We start from the raw sequence: 15,085 nt of genomic DNA on the forward strand, positions 1-15,085 counted from the left end.
AAGCCTGTTTCTAGATTATATGTACTATATGTGTTTTGTAAGCGTGTATGCAGTTTTAACCTTCTGTTGCTCTAAGTCACCTACACAATAGATTGCCTGGACATTCGCGCCAAACAAAGCTTGAGACCTTTAATGACTGAGCTTTAACTCTTTAATGAGCACAAAATGCCATGTGTATACAATGGTCTTAGCTGTACCTGTAATAAAAAGGTTAATGTAAAGTCAGCAGGTTTTAATAAACATCTTAATGCAGTATCAATACTATAGATTATATCATTAATGATGCAGAATATATTGTAGCCATAAAATAACTGAGACTGGGTGGCGCAGGTCTGAATCCTTCACCTTGCACCTGGTGCAGTGAATCTTCCCTGCTCGCGTTCCCTCTGTTTTCTTGACACTCTTCAGTGTACCCTTTCACATCTTTTCAAGCAGACACTTCTGCTTCTTCAGCTGTTTTCGGCAGATAATTTCCGCTACACGATCGTGGCTCAAGAGTTGGGAGTTCGCCTTGTAATCGGAAGGTTGCCGGTTCGAGCCCCGGCTTGGACAGTCTCGGTCGTTGTGTCCTTGGGCAAGACACTTCACCCGTTGCCTACTGGTGGTGGTCAGAGGGCCCGGTGGCGCCAGTGTCCGGCAGCCTCGCCTCTGTCAGTGCGCCCCAGGGTGGCTGTGGCTACAATGTAGCTGCCATCACCAGTGTGTGAATGGGTGGATGACAGGTTGTGTAAAGTGCTTTGGGGTCCTTAGGGACTAGAAAAGCGCTATATAAATACAGGCCATTTACCATTTACCATTTACACGGCAGTCACGCTGCATTTTCGCAGGAAATGCAACTTTTTATAGTTTTACTTGAAACGTAACAGAACATTTGATTATTATTTTTCATTATATTATCTTCCTGGTTATGAAATTAAATAATAAACACAAATTAAATAATTCTGAATTGTATTTTATTTATTTTAATTGACCATCAGTTGTTGAGTATATTCAGACACTGGTACATTATTATAATGCATGTGGAAATTTTCGTTATCTGGACCTCCTTAAATTTTAATTGAATGCCGCTGACCTAAAGGGGCATTCATTCAGTCTAACTCTTCCTTGTTGGATCTAATAAATGAATAAACACTTTTCAAGGAAACAGATTCTTTAGTGTTCCTTTCTTTGCTTTTCAACCATGATCTATGTGCCTTCTTCAAGATGGATTTGAAGAAGGAGACAGCTCTTTCACTGTTTTAGTTTTTGCACGCTCTAATACAGATGAACACATCAAATTCAACATGTACTAGCATCTTGTGAAAATCCCTAGTCATAGGAGTGGAGTACACCTTTCACCTTTCATTTTAGGGTTAAGAATAGAGCATCTCGAATAGTGCCCTGCTTGATGAGGACGTATAAAAAACTGAAGTTTTCATGAGACAGCTGGGGAGTTGGCCTTTTGATAATCATTTGTTAGTAACTGGGCTCATCTGGCAAATGTGACAGCAAGTCAGTCTCTTGAGGATGTGCTGTCGGATCTCATTGGTCCTAATGCCGTAGACAACTGGGTTGAAACAGCTTGGAAAAAGCAGGTACATGGTGCTGAAGAAAACTCGACTGGCTGCAGGGAGGCCGTTTCTGATCCGATATGACAGGAAAGCAGTCAGAGCCAGAATTTAGTATTTAGTATTTAGTATTTATTTATTTATTGTCATTGTCAAGAACAATGAAATTGCGTTTGGGGCTTCCATACAACCCAAAAAAAAAGAGAAGAAAATAATAAATACCCCTTAAAACCCAAGTGTACATATTTAACCCAGTGTGACTCCAATGCAATAAGACAATCCTTAGCAATAATGTTCGTAGAAATTCAGACAAAGACCTGAGAAACATGACAAAATACAACAATGCAACCCATTCAATATTATTGTACTGTGAGATATGATATCAGATATGATAGTTATCTATTTAAGAAAGAGGGGGGGGGGGGGGGCAGGAGGGGGAAGAGAATAAAGATATGATGCACCAATGCAGACCAGTTCATTGCTATTAAGAAGTTGGATATGGTTATTGTCCGTGAGAGGGGGGCAGAGAGTTCAGGAGCCTCACAGCCTGTGGATACAGGCTGTTGGCCAGTCTGGATGTTCTGGCCTGTATAGACCTGTACCTTCTCCCTGAGGGCAGCAGATGGAAAAGGTGGCGCGCAGGGTGATGTTGGTCCCGCAGGATACTATGCACCCTCCTCAGACAGTGAGTGGGGAAGATATTACTGATCTCTGGCAGACTTGTTCCAATAATTCTGCCAGCTTCTTTCACCACCCGCTGGAGTGCTTGCTGATCGGCCTTGGTGCAGCTGGGGAACCACACTAGAAATCCATACGTCAGAACGCTGCTGATGGCACAGTTGTAGAAGTTCAACATCAGAGATCTGGGAATGTGTGCGCTCCGCAGTCTCCTCAGGTAGTAGAGGCGCTGTTGGGCCTTCCGTACAACTGAGGTGATATGGTTGCCCCAGGACAGGTCCTCGGTCACAGTTACCCCCAAGAATTTAAAACTGCTCACCCTCTCCACCGCCTCACTGCCAATGAAGAGAGGCAGATGGTTGTTATGACCCCTCTTCCGGAAATCTACAATGATCTCCTTGGTCTTTTTGGTGTTTAAGACCAAGTTATTGTCGTGGCACCATGACTCTAGTTGTTGCACCTCTGTCCTATAGTTTGTCTCATCATTGTTGGATATAAGTCCGAGCACTGTAGTGTCATCTGCAAACTTAACAATGAGATTGGACGCGCAGGAGGAAATACAGTCATGGGTGAAGAGAGTGTATAGCAGAGGGCTCAGAACACACCCCTGAGGGGCACCGGTGTTGACCACAAGGGTGGAAGAGGTGTTCTTACCCACTCTGACACTCTGTCTACGGTTAGTGAGGAAGTCCACAATCCAGTTGCACAGAGAGGAGTTAAGTCCCAGTTGGTGGAGTTTGGGACGGAGTTTGTATGGCCGGATGGTATTAAAAGCCGAGCTGTAGTCTACAAAGAGGAGCCGTGCATAGGTGTTCCTGTGTTCCAAGTGCTTCAGTAATGTGTGCAGCACTGTGGCGATCGCATCCTCGGTTGACCGGTTCTCCCTGTATGCAAACTGGTGCGAGTCCAGGGATGGTGGAAAAGCAGCTCTGATGTGTTTAATGACCAGTCTCTCCAGGCATTTGGCGGGAATGGGGGTGAGTGCCACAGGTCTGAAATCGTTCAGACATGTGACATTTGACTGTTTTGGGATGGGAACGATGGTTGCTGCTTTGAAACAGGATGGTACCAGTGAACAGGACAACGAGGTGTTATATATAGAGGTGAAGACGTCCGCCAGGTCCGCAGCACAGTCTTTTAGCACCCGGCCCAGCACTCCATCTGGCCCGGCCGCCTTCCTGGTGTTAATGCTCCGGAACACACGCCTCAGCTCATGAGTGCTCAGGACCGGAGCAGGGTCGGTTGAGGGGAGAGGGGACAGGACAGGGTCGGTGTTCTCCCTGTCAAAACGGGCATAAAAGAGATTTAGATCCTCAGCCAGAGTAGAACTGTCGGCTGAGGGTGATGGTGTTCTTCTTTTGTAGTCCGTGATAGCCCTGATGCCCTCCCAGACCTGCCTTGGGTTTGTGTTGTTCTCAAACCTGGCCTCGATACGCCTCCTGTGCTGCTGCTTGGCAGTCTTGATGCCTCTTCTCAGGTTGGCCCTGGCAGCACTGTATGCCTCCTGGTCCCCGGATTTGAAAGCGTTGTTCCTTGTTCGAATAAGTTGTTGAACTCCGTGTGTCATCCAGGGTGGATTATTAGGGAACACACGGAATCGTTTCCAAGTTGTTACATTGTCCACACAGAAACAGATGTAGTCCAAGACAGTGGAGGTGTAACTGTCCAATGCGACACGATTGTCAGTGTCCTGCACCTTGAATACATCCCAGTCTGTGCAGTGGAAACAGTCCTGAAGCATCGGAATAGCGTCCTGCGGCCATGTTATCACGGTTTTGGTTGTAATCCCAGTGCTCTTGATCTTTTGTGTGTATATTGGGTGTAGCAGAAGGGAGAGATGGTCTGACAGACCCAGGTGGGGATAAGCCTGGGCTCTGTACGCATTCGCCATGTTGGTGTACACCTGGTCCAACGTTCTATCTCCTCTGGTAGCACACTTCACATTACGGTGGAAATTGTGAAGTACAGATTTCAGGTCCGCGTGGTTAAAATCCCCAGCCGCAATAAAGACACTGTCCGGGTGTGCTACCAGGCTGTTATTGATGCTGCTGCTCAATTGTGCTAACGCTAGCTTAGCATTAGCATCTGGTGGAATGTAAACAGCGCAGATGTAAACGGCAGAAAATTCCCGAGGGAGATAGAATGGACGGCACTTTAACACCAACAGTTCTACCTCTGTACTGCACAGTTTTTCCGTTACCGTGACGTTCGTGCACCAAAGGTTGTTAATATAGATGCACAGCCCCCCGCCAGTCTTCTTACCCGAGTCCGCAGACCTGTCGGCTCGATAGGCGGTGCGGCCTGCTAGATCGATAGCCGCATCGGGAATGGCGCTGTCCAGCCAGGTTTCAGTGAAAATCATGCACGAACAGTTATTAAAAGTCCGTCGAGTGGCGATCTGCAGTCGTATTTCATCCAGTTTGTAACGGATTGAACGGGCGTTGGAGAGGAATATGATCGGGAGTGGTGGTTTAAACGGACTAGTCTTTAGCCGTGCCCACAGGCCTCCCCGCTTGCCTCTCTTCTGCCTCCGCTCGCAACGTCTCCTCCTGCGGCTTGCTGTTGCGGGTAGCCCGGGGGTTGCTTAACGATCTCCGGGGGGATGAGATACTCGGATGTTAGTTGAAGATCTCCACGGCTTAGTTGTAGTAGATCATCTCTGTTGTATTGAAGTAACCCCAGACTGTGTGAAATAATACACAGTACCACCAAAAGTGCAAAAGTGTAGGAGCTCCGGGCCGCTGCGTCTGTGCGCGCCGCCATCTTAAAATGCCACTAAGACAAAGGCACTTACACTATTGGAATGAGGCTGACTGTGATGACCATGATGTGAGTGATGCAGGTGTGAAGTGCTTTTACACCTGACCTGCTAGACTTCAGCACAGAGCTGAATATCACCACATAGGAGGCAGCGATGAAGACAAAGTCAAGAACAGGAATGAGAAACACGGCCATCAAACCCACGAGGTTATTGATGGTGGTGCTTCCACAGGCCAGCTCCACCAAGGCCATGTGCTCACAGAAACAGTGGTTTATCACATTTCTCAAACAGAATGGCAATTTTCCAGCCAGACATACAAGGAGTGTGATCATGAGAACATTTCTGACAACAAGTGGTATTAAAAATGCAATGAATCTCGATAAGATCATGTGATTGTGGTAGTAAAGGGGTGTGCAGATGGCAAAGTAGCGATCCAGAGCCATCCATACCAGCAGAGTGGACTGAAAAGTTCCAAAAAAGTGGATGAAGTGCATCTGAACAAGGCAGCCGATGAGAGAGATCCCCCTCCAGTCAAACAGGAAGCTCAGCAGCATGTGGGGAACAAAGAATACAGGGAGGCTGAGGTCAATGCACGCCATGCTGGCAATGAGGATGTACATCGGCGAGTGGAGGCTTCTCTGTGAAACGATCACGTACACCAGCAGGGAGTTAGCAAACAGTGACACAACAAACATGAAGGAGAACGGGATGAAGAGGAACGGCCTCAGCTCTCCGAGTTCACTAAAGCCATCCAGGATAAAATGTGTGTGCAAAGAGACGTTCTCCATGCTCCCTCTTTCCTAAAAGGTTTTCCGTTCAACCAGCCTGAAAACAAAGAGAAAGAAACCTTTAACCTTTAATTAAACCTCCATTTGGTGATATACAAATAAAACTGAACTGAGTGTATTTAGACAACATTAAAGAGCAAACAGCATCACTGAGATATTAAATGATGTCAATGATGATCTATTAATACTCCACACTACAACACACATCCTGTATGAAACTCTTCAAGCTGTTAAGATGAATCATTAGTTATGTTGTGTTGCTCCATGTGCTAAGTGATGTCCAGGTCCAGTTGTCTGCTCTGTAACATGCATTGTGTAAGACATGGTAGCAGTGAATCATTTCCTCTTGCTGAGCTTTGTCCACTGACAGGGAAAACAGAAATATTCGAGGGGAAGCACGGAGGCCTACTTCACAATGGCTTGGTTTTAAATGGTAAATGGTAAATGGCCTGTATTTATATAGCGCTTTACTAGTCCCTAAGGACCCCAAAGCGCTTTACATATCCAGTCATCCACCCATTCACACACTGGTGATGGCAAGCTACATTGTAGCCACAGCCACCCTGGGGCGTACTGACAGAGGCGAGGCTGCCGGACACTGGCGCCACCGGGCCCTCTGACCACCACCAGTAGGCAACGGGTGAAGTGTCTTGCCCAAGGACACAACGACCGAGACTGTCCGAGCCGGGGCTCGAACCGGCAACCTTCCGATTACAAGGCGAACTCCTAACTCTTGAGCCACGATCGCCCCGTGGTTTTACTTGAAAACAACCTGAAAACAGCAGCATTCAAAACATTCAAAACATTTTCAAGAAAATTCTTAACATGAAATATTGTCAACATCATAGTGAAAAGAGAGCTGAGCTCGAAGAGAGACAAACCTTAAGCAGACATGAACTCAGCCAATGCAGTGAGATAACTTCTTGTCTGCTTAACAGCAAATACCTGCCAGAGAAGAAATATAAGAAATGAATGGCATGAAACATTTCTATAACGAGACATGAGAGGGCTGGACCAGGTGACCCTGGATCCTCCCTTAGTTATGCTGCAATAGACGTAGGCTGCCGGGGGATTCCCATGATGCATTGAGTTTTTCCTTTCCAGTCACCTTTCTCACTCACTATGTGTTAACAGACCTCTCTGCATTGAATCATATCTGTTATTAATCTCTGTCTCTCTTCCACAGCATGTCTTTATCCTGTCTTCCTTCTCTCACCCCAACCAATCACAGCAGATGGCCCCGCCCCTCCCTGAGCCTGGTTCTGCCGGATGTTTCTTCCTGTTAAAAGGGAGTTTTTCCTTCCCACTGTCGCCAAAGTGCTGCTCATAGGGGGTCATATGATTGTTGGGTTTTTCTCTGTATCTATGAAGCGCCTTGAGGCGACTTATGTTGTGATTTGGCGCTATATAAATAAAATTGAATTGAACAGGAAACTCAGCTTGGGTAAATTACACACAATGAGACAGAGGACGCAAAGCTAAACATAACACGTGAGACAGAGAACGAAGGTACCTTCAAAATAAGAGAACCAAAGCAAAATATGGTACACACAGACAGGAGACTACCAAAGTAAAACAGGAAGTAATGGAAACATACACACAGAGGGGCAGGCAGACAAACAGGGCCTGTCTCAATAGCTGTGTCCCAATTTAGGGTCTGCATCCTTCGGAGGCTGCATTTAAAGCCCAATTACATCACAGTGACGTGACGAAGACTGCCCCAATTCGAAGCCTGCTCCAAATGTGGCCAAAAATCTGTGCTTCCCCAAATTTGAAAGATTGGAGGTGTATCCTTCCTGCGCCTACCCATCCTACAATTCATAGCGCGGTGGGTGTGGATAATTTTTTTGAAAAAAACGGCAGATGGCTGAAGCGGGGCAGCCAAAGAGTAAACTTTCAAAAGTAAGTACTGAATATTGTGTCACTTATTTATGTACAAATGTTTAATAATGAAGAACATTAAAACATTACTGTTGGTCACATGTCGGCAAAGTTATGTGACATTGGTGATGTTTGTACTAACTTGGTTTTAAAGCCTTTAAATATGCGCCGTTCAATAGTCGACCTTAATCTTACAGAGATTGTGATGATTTCATGGATAATTAAAGTCAGTCATATATCCACAAACACAACAAGCTGAAAGTCAGTGATGCTGCTCGGTTTGCAGTCCTGAACATCACGGCACAAGCAGGATTCACTGCACTGTTAATGTTAGCTGTGTTATATTGCTGCCTCTGTTCGGTGGTGTCGAGCCAAACGCACTTTAACGTGTGTTTGAACGAGCTGACGGTTCACTCGTTAAGCTGAAAGAAAGATGCTTTAATCACAGCAGTCACACATGTGTCCACTGCACCATCTGGAACTCTTCTTGTTTACACTCGTAATAACACAAACACTAAATCCTGCTTCTCTGTGCTGTTGTGTAGCAGTGTGTACACCTGAGACTGTCACCTGTCTGTCTGTCCTGCACTCTCTCTCTCTGTTTCTTTCTCTCTGATTGTGGAATAAAAGTATGAACATGTGTTTATAAGTTACACTTGTGTTTGAATCCTGCAGCTTATCACACATTTGATTTCCATGTGTGACGACTGCAAGTGTCCAGAGTGAGGACAGACTGAGGGACCCACTGCTGCACATCATCTGTGAGGCTTTGCAGCCCTGATGATCCACCAGGACAAACTCAGCAGTGTGTGAGGAAGAGGAGGAGGAAGAGCCAGCAGCAGCTGACAGATGGAGAGAATAGACAGACTGTTCCCTGTTTGTGAAGGACTGCTAGAAAAGTTTTTCCACACTGACTGGCCAGTCGACCACACGAGCAGCGACCCAAACCAAAACCATAGAAAATGCACAACATGAGGAAAGACGAGGAAAAAAAAAAGAACTCCCCCCAGACTGAGCTCATGAATCATCACATCTCACAACATAGAAGACATAAGCTTTGAAGGCGTTTGGATGGGGTGGGGCGGTTAGTGTCGGTATGTGTCAGTGTACATGCGCGTGTAAGCGTGAGTGTGTGGTTGTTCCGTGTTCAGCCGAGAGAAAGTGTCCCTTCACTCAGTTAGGCAAAAGTCAACAATCTTAGGTCGACGCGGGTGGCCTTGAATGAGGAGGACGAAAGTCACAACAGTCTTATTATCTAAGGGAGAGTTTTGTTATTCCCGTCAGCTTTTGCCTTGAGCATCCAGTTGGCGCCAGGGCCGCATGATATGAATATGGTAGTTGGTTTGGTTAGTGCGAACAAACAGCTTCCAATTTTACAGTTGGTCTAATGTCCGTCACTGGTCACCAGGTCTCTCAATTCCCGTTGTTCTTCTCCAAGATCTTATCCATATTGTGTTCAATAAACACAGTCTGAGTACTCACAGCCCTGCCCATCGTCTATCATGTCGGCCACCTTGTGGGATTTTGAACAGCTGTAGACGCTTCTTGTTCTTTGATAAGCCAGGTCCGAACCAGCTCCAATCAGCCAGAACTCTGTTACCGTGGTTCAGAATTGGTAGATGTCGTTCAATGTCCTCCATCGAGAGTGTCGCCAGACACACGACACAACCGACCATCGAGTATCCGACAGCAACCATAAACTTCAAATATCTTCTCGGTTTATCAAGACATCACATATCTGCAAAAGTGCCCCGACGTTTTCCAAGACGTCTGTTACCCACCAGCTTGATAGTTGACCGGGAGGTCAAGGGACACTAGAGCCCGGTGAGAACAGCGAACTCCCGGCACATCTTTTTCAAACCTCCCACGGTCTTTCACTACTCAGGTTGAACATGATCTATAAGTCTCTTAGATAACTTTTAAATGTTAATGTTTGGTTTATTTTGTGTTTTATTTGTTCGTGAGTGAATTGGTTTGGCTGAGATTAGCTGACTCTGAATTAAATCTAACCTTAAAAATATTTTAACATTTTCACCTGGAACAAAAACAGCAAGGTAAATCCTAGAGTTTCAGAATCCTGCTCCAAAAATGATCAGATTATATTTTAAATATTTGTTCAGTTCTCTTCCAAACCCCAGTGACTGTCTGTTGTAATTTTAAAATATTAAAATAAAAAATATAAGCCTTTTAACATCTCACCTGTGTGTTTTTATTCAGGCATATAGGTATACTATTTTTTATTAATAGAAAGATATCGCTACTCAGGTTAAACATGATATATAAGTCACTTAGATAACTTCTAAATGTTAATGTTTGGTTTATTTCAGTGTTGTATTTGTTCCTGAGTAAATCCGTTTGGCTGAGATTAAAGTTCAGCTTCAAAACATATTAATCACAGTTAAATTAATGCAAGCTGGAAAGCTAACACTAGTTCCATGCTCTACTGCTCCTCCATCGTTGTTTATCTCTGCTAGCCATGGGATGCCAGTTTTGATGTTTTCCATCCCGCCTTTCACTAAGTGCACAAGCAAGTTGGCATGGGGATGCCAGGTTCTGTCACTGTCACTCACAAATGCAGCAGCAAACTTCCTACCATCAAACTGCCAGTTTCTCTGCATAGACTGGGGGAGGCAAAAAAACCAAAAAACACTGGGTTGCCAGTTCCTTTCCCCTCCATCCCTCCATAGCAAAAACCAGCATGCTCTTGGCTCCCAGTTTCTCTGCATAGACTAAAACAAAATAGGCATTGGATTGCCAGGTTCTCATTTATCACTCATTTGCAAACACAGCATCAAGTTTTCCTACCAACAAGTTGAAAGTTTCTCCGCATCTATTGGTGCAAAAGCAGCAGCAAACCCTTCTAGCACTGTGGTGCCAGGCTCTTGCAATATCCGTCACTTGCAAAATGCAGCAGCAAGCTTTTTACCACTGAGTTGCCAGTTCCTGTGCATGGACTTTCTGACCACGTCATGATCCACCTAATCCCCGCGTACAGACAGAGGCTGAAGCTCTCCAAACCTGTCGTGAGGACCAAAAAACTGTGGAGCAACGAGGCTGTGGAGGAGCTTCGCACGTGTTTGGAGTCTACAGACTGGGACACAATGAAGGCTGCTTCTAACAGCTTGGACGAGTTTACGGACACTGTCACCTCCTATATCCACTTCTGTGAGGACAGCATTGTGCCATCACGCACCAGGGTGAGTTATAACAATGACAAACCCTGGTTTACTCCTAAACTCAAAAAGCTGTGGCTGGAAAAGAGAAAGGCGTTCAGAAGCGGAGACAGGGACTGCTACAGAGAGGCCAAGTACAGGTTCACTAAAGAAGTGGACATTGCTAAACATCAGCACTCTGAGAAGATGCAGCAGCAGATCTCAGAGAATGACTCGGCCTCTGTGTGGAAAGGTTTTAGGAATATCACCAACTACAAGCCTAAAACCCCCCACTCCACTGATGACTTGCTCTTAGCCAACACCCTTAACGACTTCTACTGTCGTTTTGACGAGCCATCAGGCAGCCTTCACACCTCCAACGACCCCAACAATAGAGACACTTTGGACACTAATTCCCCCACCTCTCCCCCCTCCATAGAGCCATCACCACCTTCAAACACTTCACCTACAACACCCCCCTCCTCACCCCACACAAAAGAGGATTTCACACCACCTCCTCCCACCACAACTCTTCATATTCATGAAGCAGATGTGAGGAAGCAGTTTAAGAACCTGAATGCTCGGAAAGCTCCCGGCCCAGACGGTGTGTCTCCTGCCACCCTCAGACACTGTGCAAACGAGCTGGCCCCAGTGTTTTCTGGCATTTTCAACTCCTCACTGCAGGCATGTCATGTGCCTGCCTGCTTCAAGTCCTCTACCATAATCCCTGTCCCCAAGAAACCTAGGATCACTGGACTAAATGACTACAGACCCGTGGCTCTGACATCTGTGGTCATGAAGTCTTTTGAGCGCCTAGTTCTCTCCCATCTCAAGACCCTCACGGCCCCCCTCCTGGACCCCCTGCAGTTTGCATACAGAGCCAACAGGTCTGTAGATGACGCCATCAACATGGCCCTACACTTCATCCTGCAGCATCTGGACTCCCCAGGAACCTACGCCAGGATCCTGTTTGTGGACTTCAGCTCTGCCTTCAACACCATCCTTCCAGACCATCTCCGAGGCAAGCTTTCCCAGATGAATGTGCCTGATCCCATCTGCCGGTGGATCACTGACTTCCTGACGGACAGGAAGCAGCATGTGAGGCTGGGAAAGAATGTCTCGGACTCCCGGACCATCAGCACCGGCTCCCCTCAGGGCTGTGTTCTTTCTCTTCTGCTCTTCTCCCTGTACACCAACTGCTGCACCTCCACCCACCAGTCTGTCAAGCTAATCAAGTTTGCAGATGATACCACCGTTATTGGGCTCATCTCGGACGGGGATGAGTCTGCCTACAGGAGGGAGGTTGAACGTCTGGTGTCCTGGTGCAGCCACAACAACCTGGTGCTGAATGCCCAGAAGACAGTGGAGATTATTGTGGACTTCAGGAAGCACACAGCTCCACTCCCCCCCATCATCCTGACTGACACCCCCATCACCTCTGTGGACTCATTCCGCTTCCTGGGTACCACCATCACCCAGGACCTGAAGTGGGAGCCCACCATCACCTCCGTCATCAAGAAAGCCCAGCAGAGGATGTACTTCCTGAGGCAGCTGAAGAAATTCAACCTGCCAACACGGACGATGATGCAATTCTACACTGCAATCATCGAGTCCATCCTCACCTCCTCCATCACCGTGTGGTACGCTGGAGCCACTATCAGGGACAAACAGAGACTGCAGCGTGTTGTGCGCTCTGCTGAGAAGGTGATTGGCTGCAGACTCCCATCTCTGCAGGACCTGTACACCTCCAGGACACTGCGGCGTGCAGCTCGGATCTCAGCTGACCCTTCTCACCCTGGACACAGTCTGTTTGACCTGCTCCCCTCAGGCAGGAGGCTCCGGTCCATTCGCACCAGAACCTCTCGCCATAAGAACAGTTTCTTCCCCTCTGCTGTCGGACACATGAACAATAACCGTATGACTGTTCCCACCACTAACACATGACCCTACGCTGTGTTCACTGCATCATTCCATGTTTGGCACTGATCACCACCTGCACTCATGTATATATCATGTATATATCTATCCACTTAGCACTTTTAATTCTTATTCTTATTTTTATATTTTTATGACAGTATGTTTGCACTGAAGCACCGCAGCAATTTCCTAATGTTGTAAACCTGCTCAACATTTGGCAATAAAACCCTTTCTGATTCTGATTCTGATCTATCATGGCAAAAGCAGCAGCAAATCCTTGTAGCAGGTACCTTCCATATCCGTCATTCCCAAGACGCATCGGCAAGCTTCTACCACCGCGTTCCAGTTTTTCTGTTGAGCTGCATATACATTGTAGATTTAAGTAATTTTGACCATTTGTCCTCTGTAGGTTACCGTAGTTCAGGTTTCTCGTTCGTGCGGGTGCCATCTTGGTTCAGTGTTTACTGTGATTTGCAAAAGTAAGCACTTTCAGTGGCGTACCGCATTGGTTTTGTTTAAAAATAAGTGTTCCACTGTGTAAAATAGCGGATTGTCATTTAAGCTAAGCATATATTATGTTTATTAAGAGGTTCTTGTACTGTCTGATGAGAGTGTGAGGAGTATGTGTACATGTTTCATTTTGAAATATCTGCCCCCATTCACCTCCGCTTTTCCACCGTGGTGCGTCACCTAACTGGTGAAGCCATAAAAACCTGGTCCTGAATCTACGTCTCCATGACCAAACACCTGAAAGGGCATTCAAAGAACTGAGGGCAGAGTACGGTGACACACAGAGCTCCTCAGATCTATTGCTTGACTTCTACGAGCGTGCTCAGAGGTCGGGGGAGTCTGCCTGTTCATATGCGATAGCACTGGAGGCAACACTGGAAGAAAACCAAAGAGGAGGCAAGCCTTTCCCTGACCATGACAGTAAACTCACCTGGCAGGTCATATGGGGACTTAATGATGAGGATGTGTACGCGAGGATCTCACCCATGAAGCCCCGGCTGTTGAGTTTCCGTGAGCTACAGGCTGAGCTCCGAAATCTAGCGAAAGAAACAAAAAGATTCCAGCCTCAAAACAAGTCAAAGAAATTAGCATTGAGCCAGGAGGAGCAGATGGCCGAGCTGAACCACCTTGAATTGAGAATTGCTGCTCCATCCTCTGCCACCCCGCTGAGAGTCCGACCACCTCCTGGGGCTACAACCCCAATGTCAGTGGTCACATGCTACCAGTGTGGGAAGCAAGAACATATAGCCTGGGTTTGCAGAGCAGTGCTCCCAGGGCCTGATCAGACATGGACACACGATCCTCTCGGCGAAGGTGGTCACACTTTTCTCCTCTCCTTTCCCTTATCTTCCCTGCTTAGCCTCTTATGTGCTTGTCTTGTCTCGTGATTTTTTAAATTACTTTTTCCCTGGAACACTCTCTCACAGTCTGTTCTCTAAAACCTAAAAGAGGAATTATGGATTTGATCAACTGGTCCCTGAATGCAATTGTGACACCCTTTTCTCAACGAGAAGTCTGGGCTCGGGTGAGCCTGAGTGTCCTGGAGGGACTTTCCCTGCCGGATACACGATGGACGGGTGGCAGAACTGGAGGGTCGCGTGCCTGGCGGGACTGTCGATCGAAGACGCTGAAGATATCTACCTATTCGGAACCATGATAACAGGGTTCTTGCTGAGTTCTTGCTGGTTCTTCTGAGCTGGCTTGGCCCTGGCTTATCGAAGTATTAAGAAAGTGGAACCGGCTGTTAAAACCCCCACAAGGCTGCTCGGTGGGATTGAAACGATGGGACGAGGCGTGAGTTCTCAAAATGGGCTCATTGAGTGCAGCACGGATAAGATCTTGGAGAAGCTTACGGCTGCTGTGAATACTCAGAATAACACCTCTGAGCGCAAACTGGATACATCTTGGAGAAGCTCACTGTGGTCGTGAGTTCTCAGAATCGGCTCTTTGAGCACAAGAATGACAACATCACGGAGTGTAAGTTTGATTACATCATGGAGAAGCTCACGGCTCTCCAACGGGAGATTGAGAGACCAGTGTCGGACTGTTAGAACAGCTTTGAAATTCTCATGAGCTGTTTGCACTAAAGTAAAAACTGCCATCACTTGATGCGGCTACCCCTTCAGCCCCAGCTGCGGTCTCAAGGCTGGAGCTGAACAAAAACACCCTGATAACAAACTGTAGTTAGACTGTTCTTCCCATTTTATGCAAGCTGGGTTGGCTGGAAGAATGTTTACTTAGCCTGGCAGGGCGAAGGACACTGTCTCAGCTGAACTCTGGAAACACACATACACATACACTGATACACATTCACTCATCCCCCCTCCCTTTCCAAACGCCTTCGATGCTTAT

The 15,085-nt window shown here is 46.7% G+C and overlaps 1 protein-coding gene across 1 annotated transcript; it reads right to left on the bottom strand.

Moving 5' to 3' along the window:
- Nucleotides 1-1,448: 1,448 nt before the first annotated feature.
- LOC146619558 (olfactory receptor 52K1-like) lies at nt 1,449-5,774 on the bottom strand. The gene is made up of 2 exons (XM_085370684.1): nt 5,032-5,774; nt 1,449-1,659 (listed from the first exon to the last, which is right to left on the bottom strand). The coding sequence occupies exons 1-2, from the start codon at nt 5,772-5,774 to the stop codon at nt 1,449-1,451; spliced, it is 954 nt and encodes a 317-aa protein (XP_085226810.1).
- Between the last annotated feature and the right edge of the window lie 9,311 nt (nt 5,775-15,085).

The sequence above is a fragment of the Diplotaxodon limnothrissa genome, linkage group LG14 (genome assembly GCF_057381915.1).
Source record: "Diplotaxodon limnothrissa isolate DT_005_m linkage group LG14, D_limnothrissa_male_GT1.1, whole genome shotgun sequence".
In the NCBI taxonomy this organism is placed as follows: Eukaryota; Metazoa; Chordata; class Actinopteri; order Cichliformes; family Cichlidae; genus Diplotaxodon; species Diplotaxodon limnothrissa.

Coding starts and splice junctions, on each gene's coding strand:
- LOC146619558 (XM_085370684.1), bottom strand. CDS start 5,774: ATGGAGAACGTCTCTTTGCACACACATTTTATCCTGGATGGCTTTAGT. Junction 1,660..5,031: donor ATGGTCATCACAGTCAGCCT/CATTCCAATAGT, acceptor TACTAAATACTA/AATTCTGGCTCTGACTGCTT.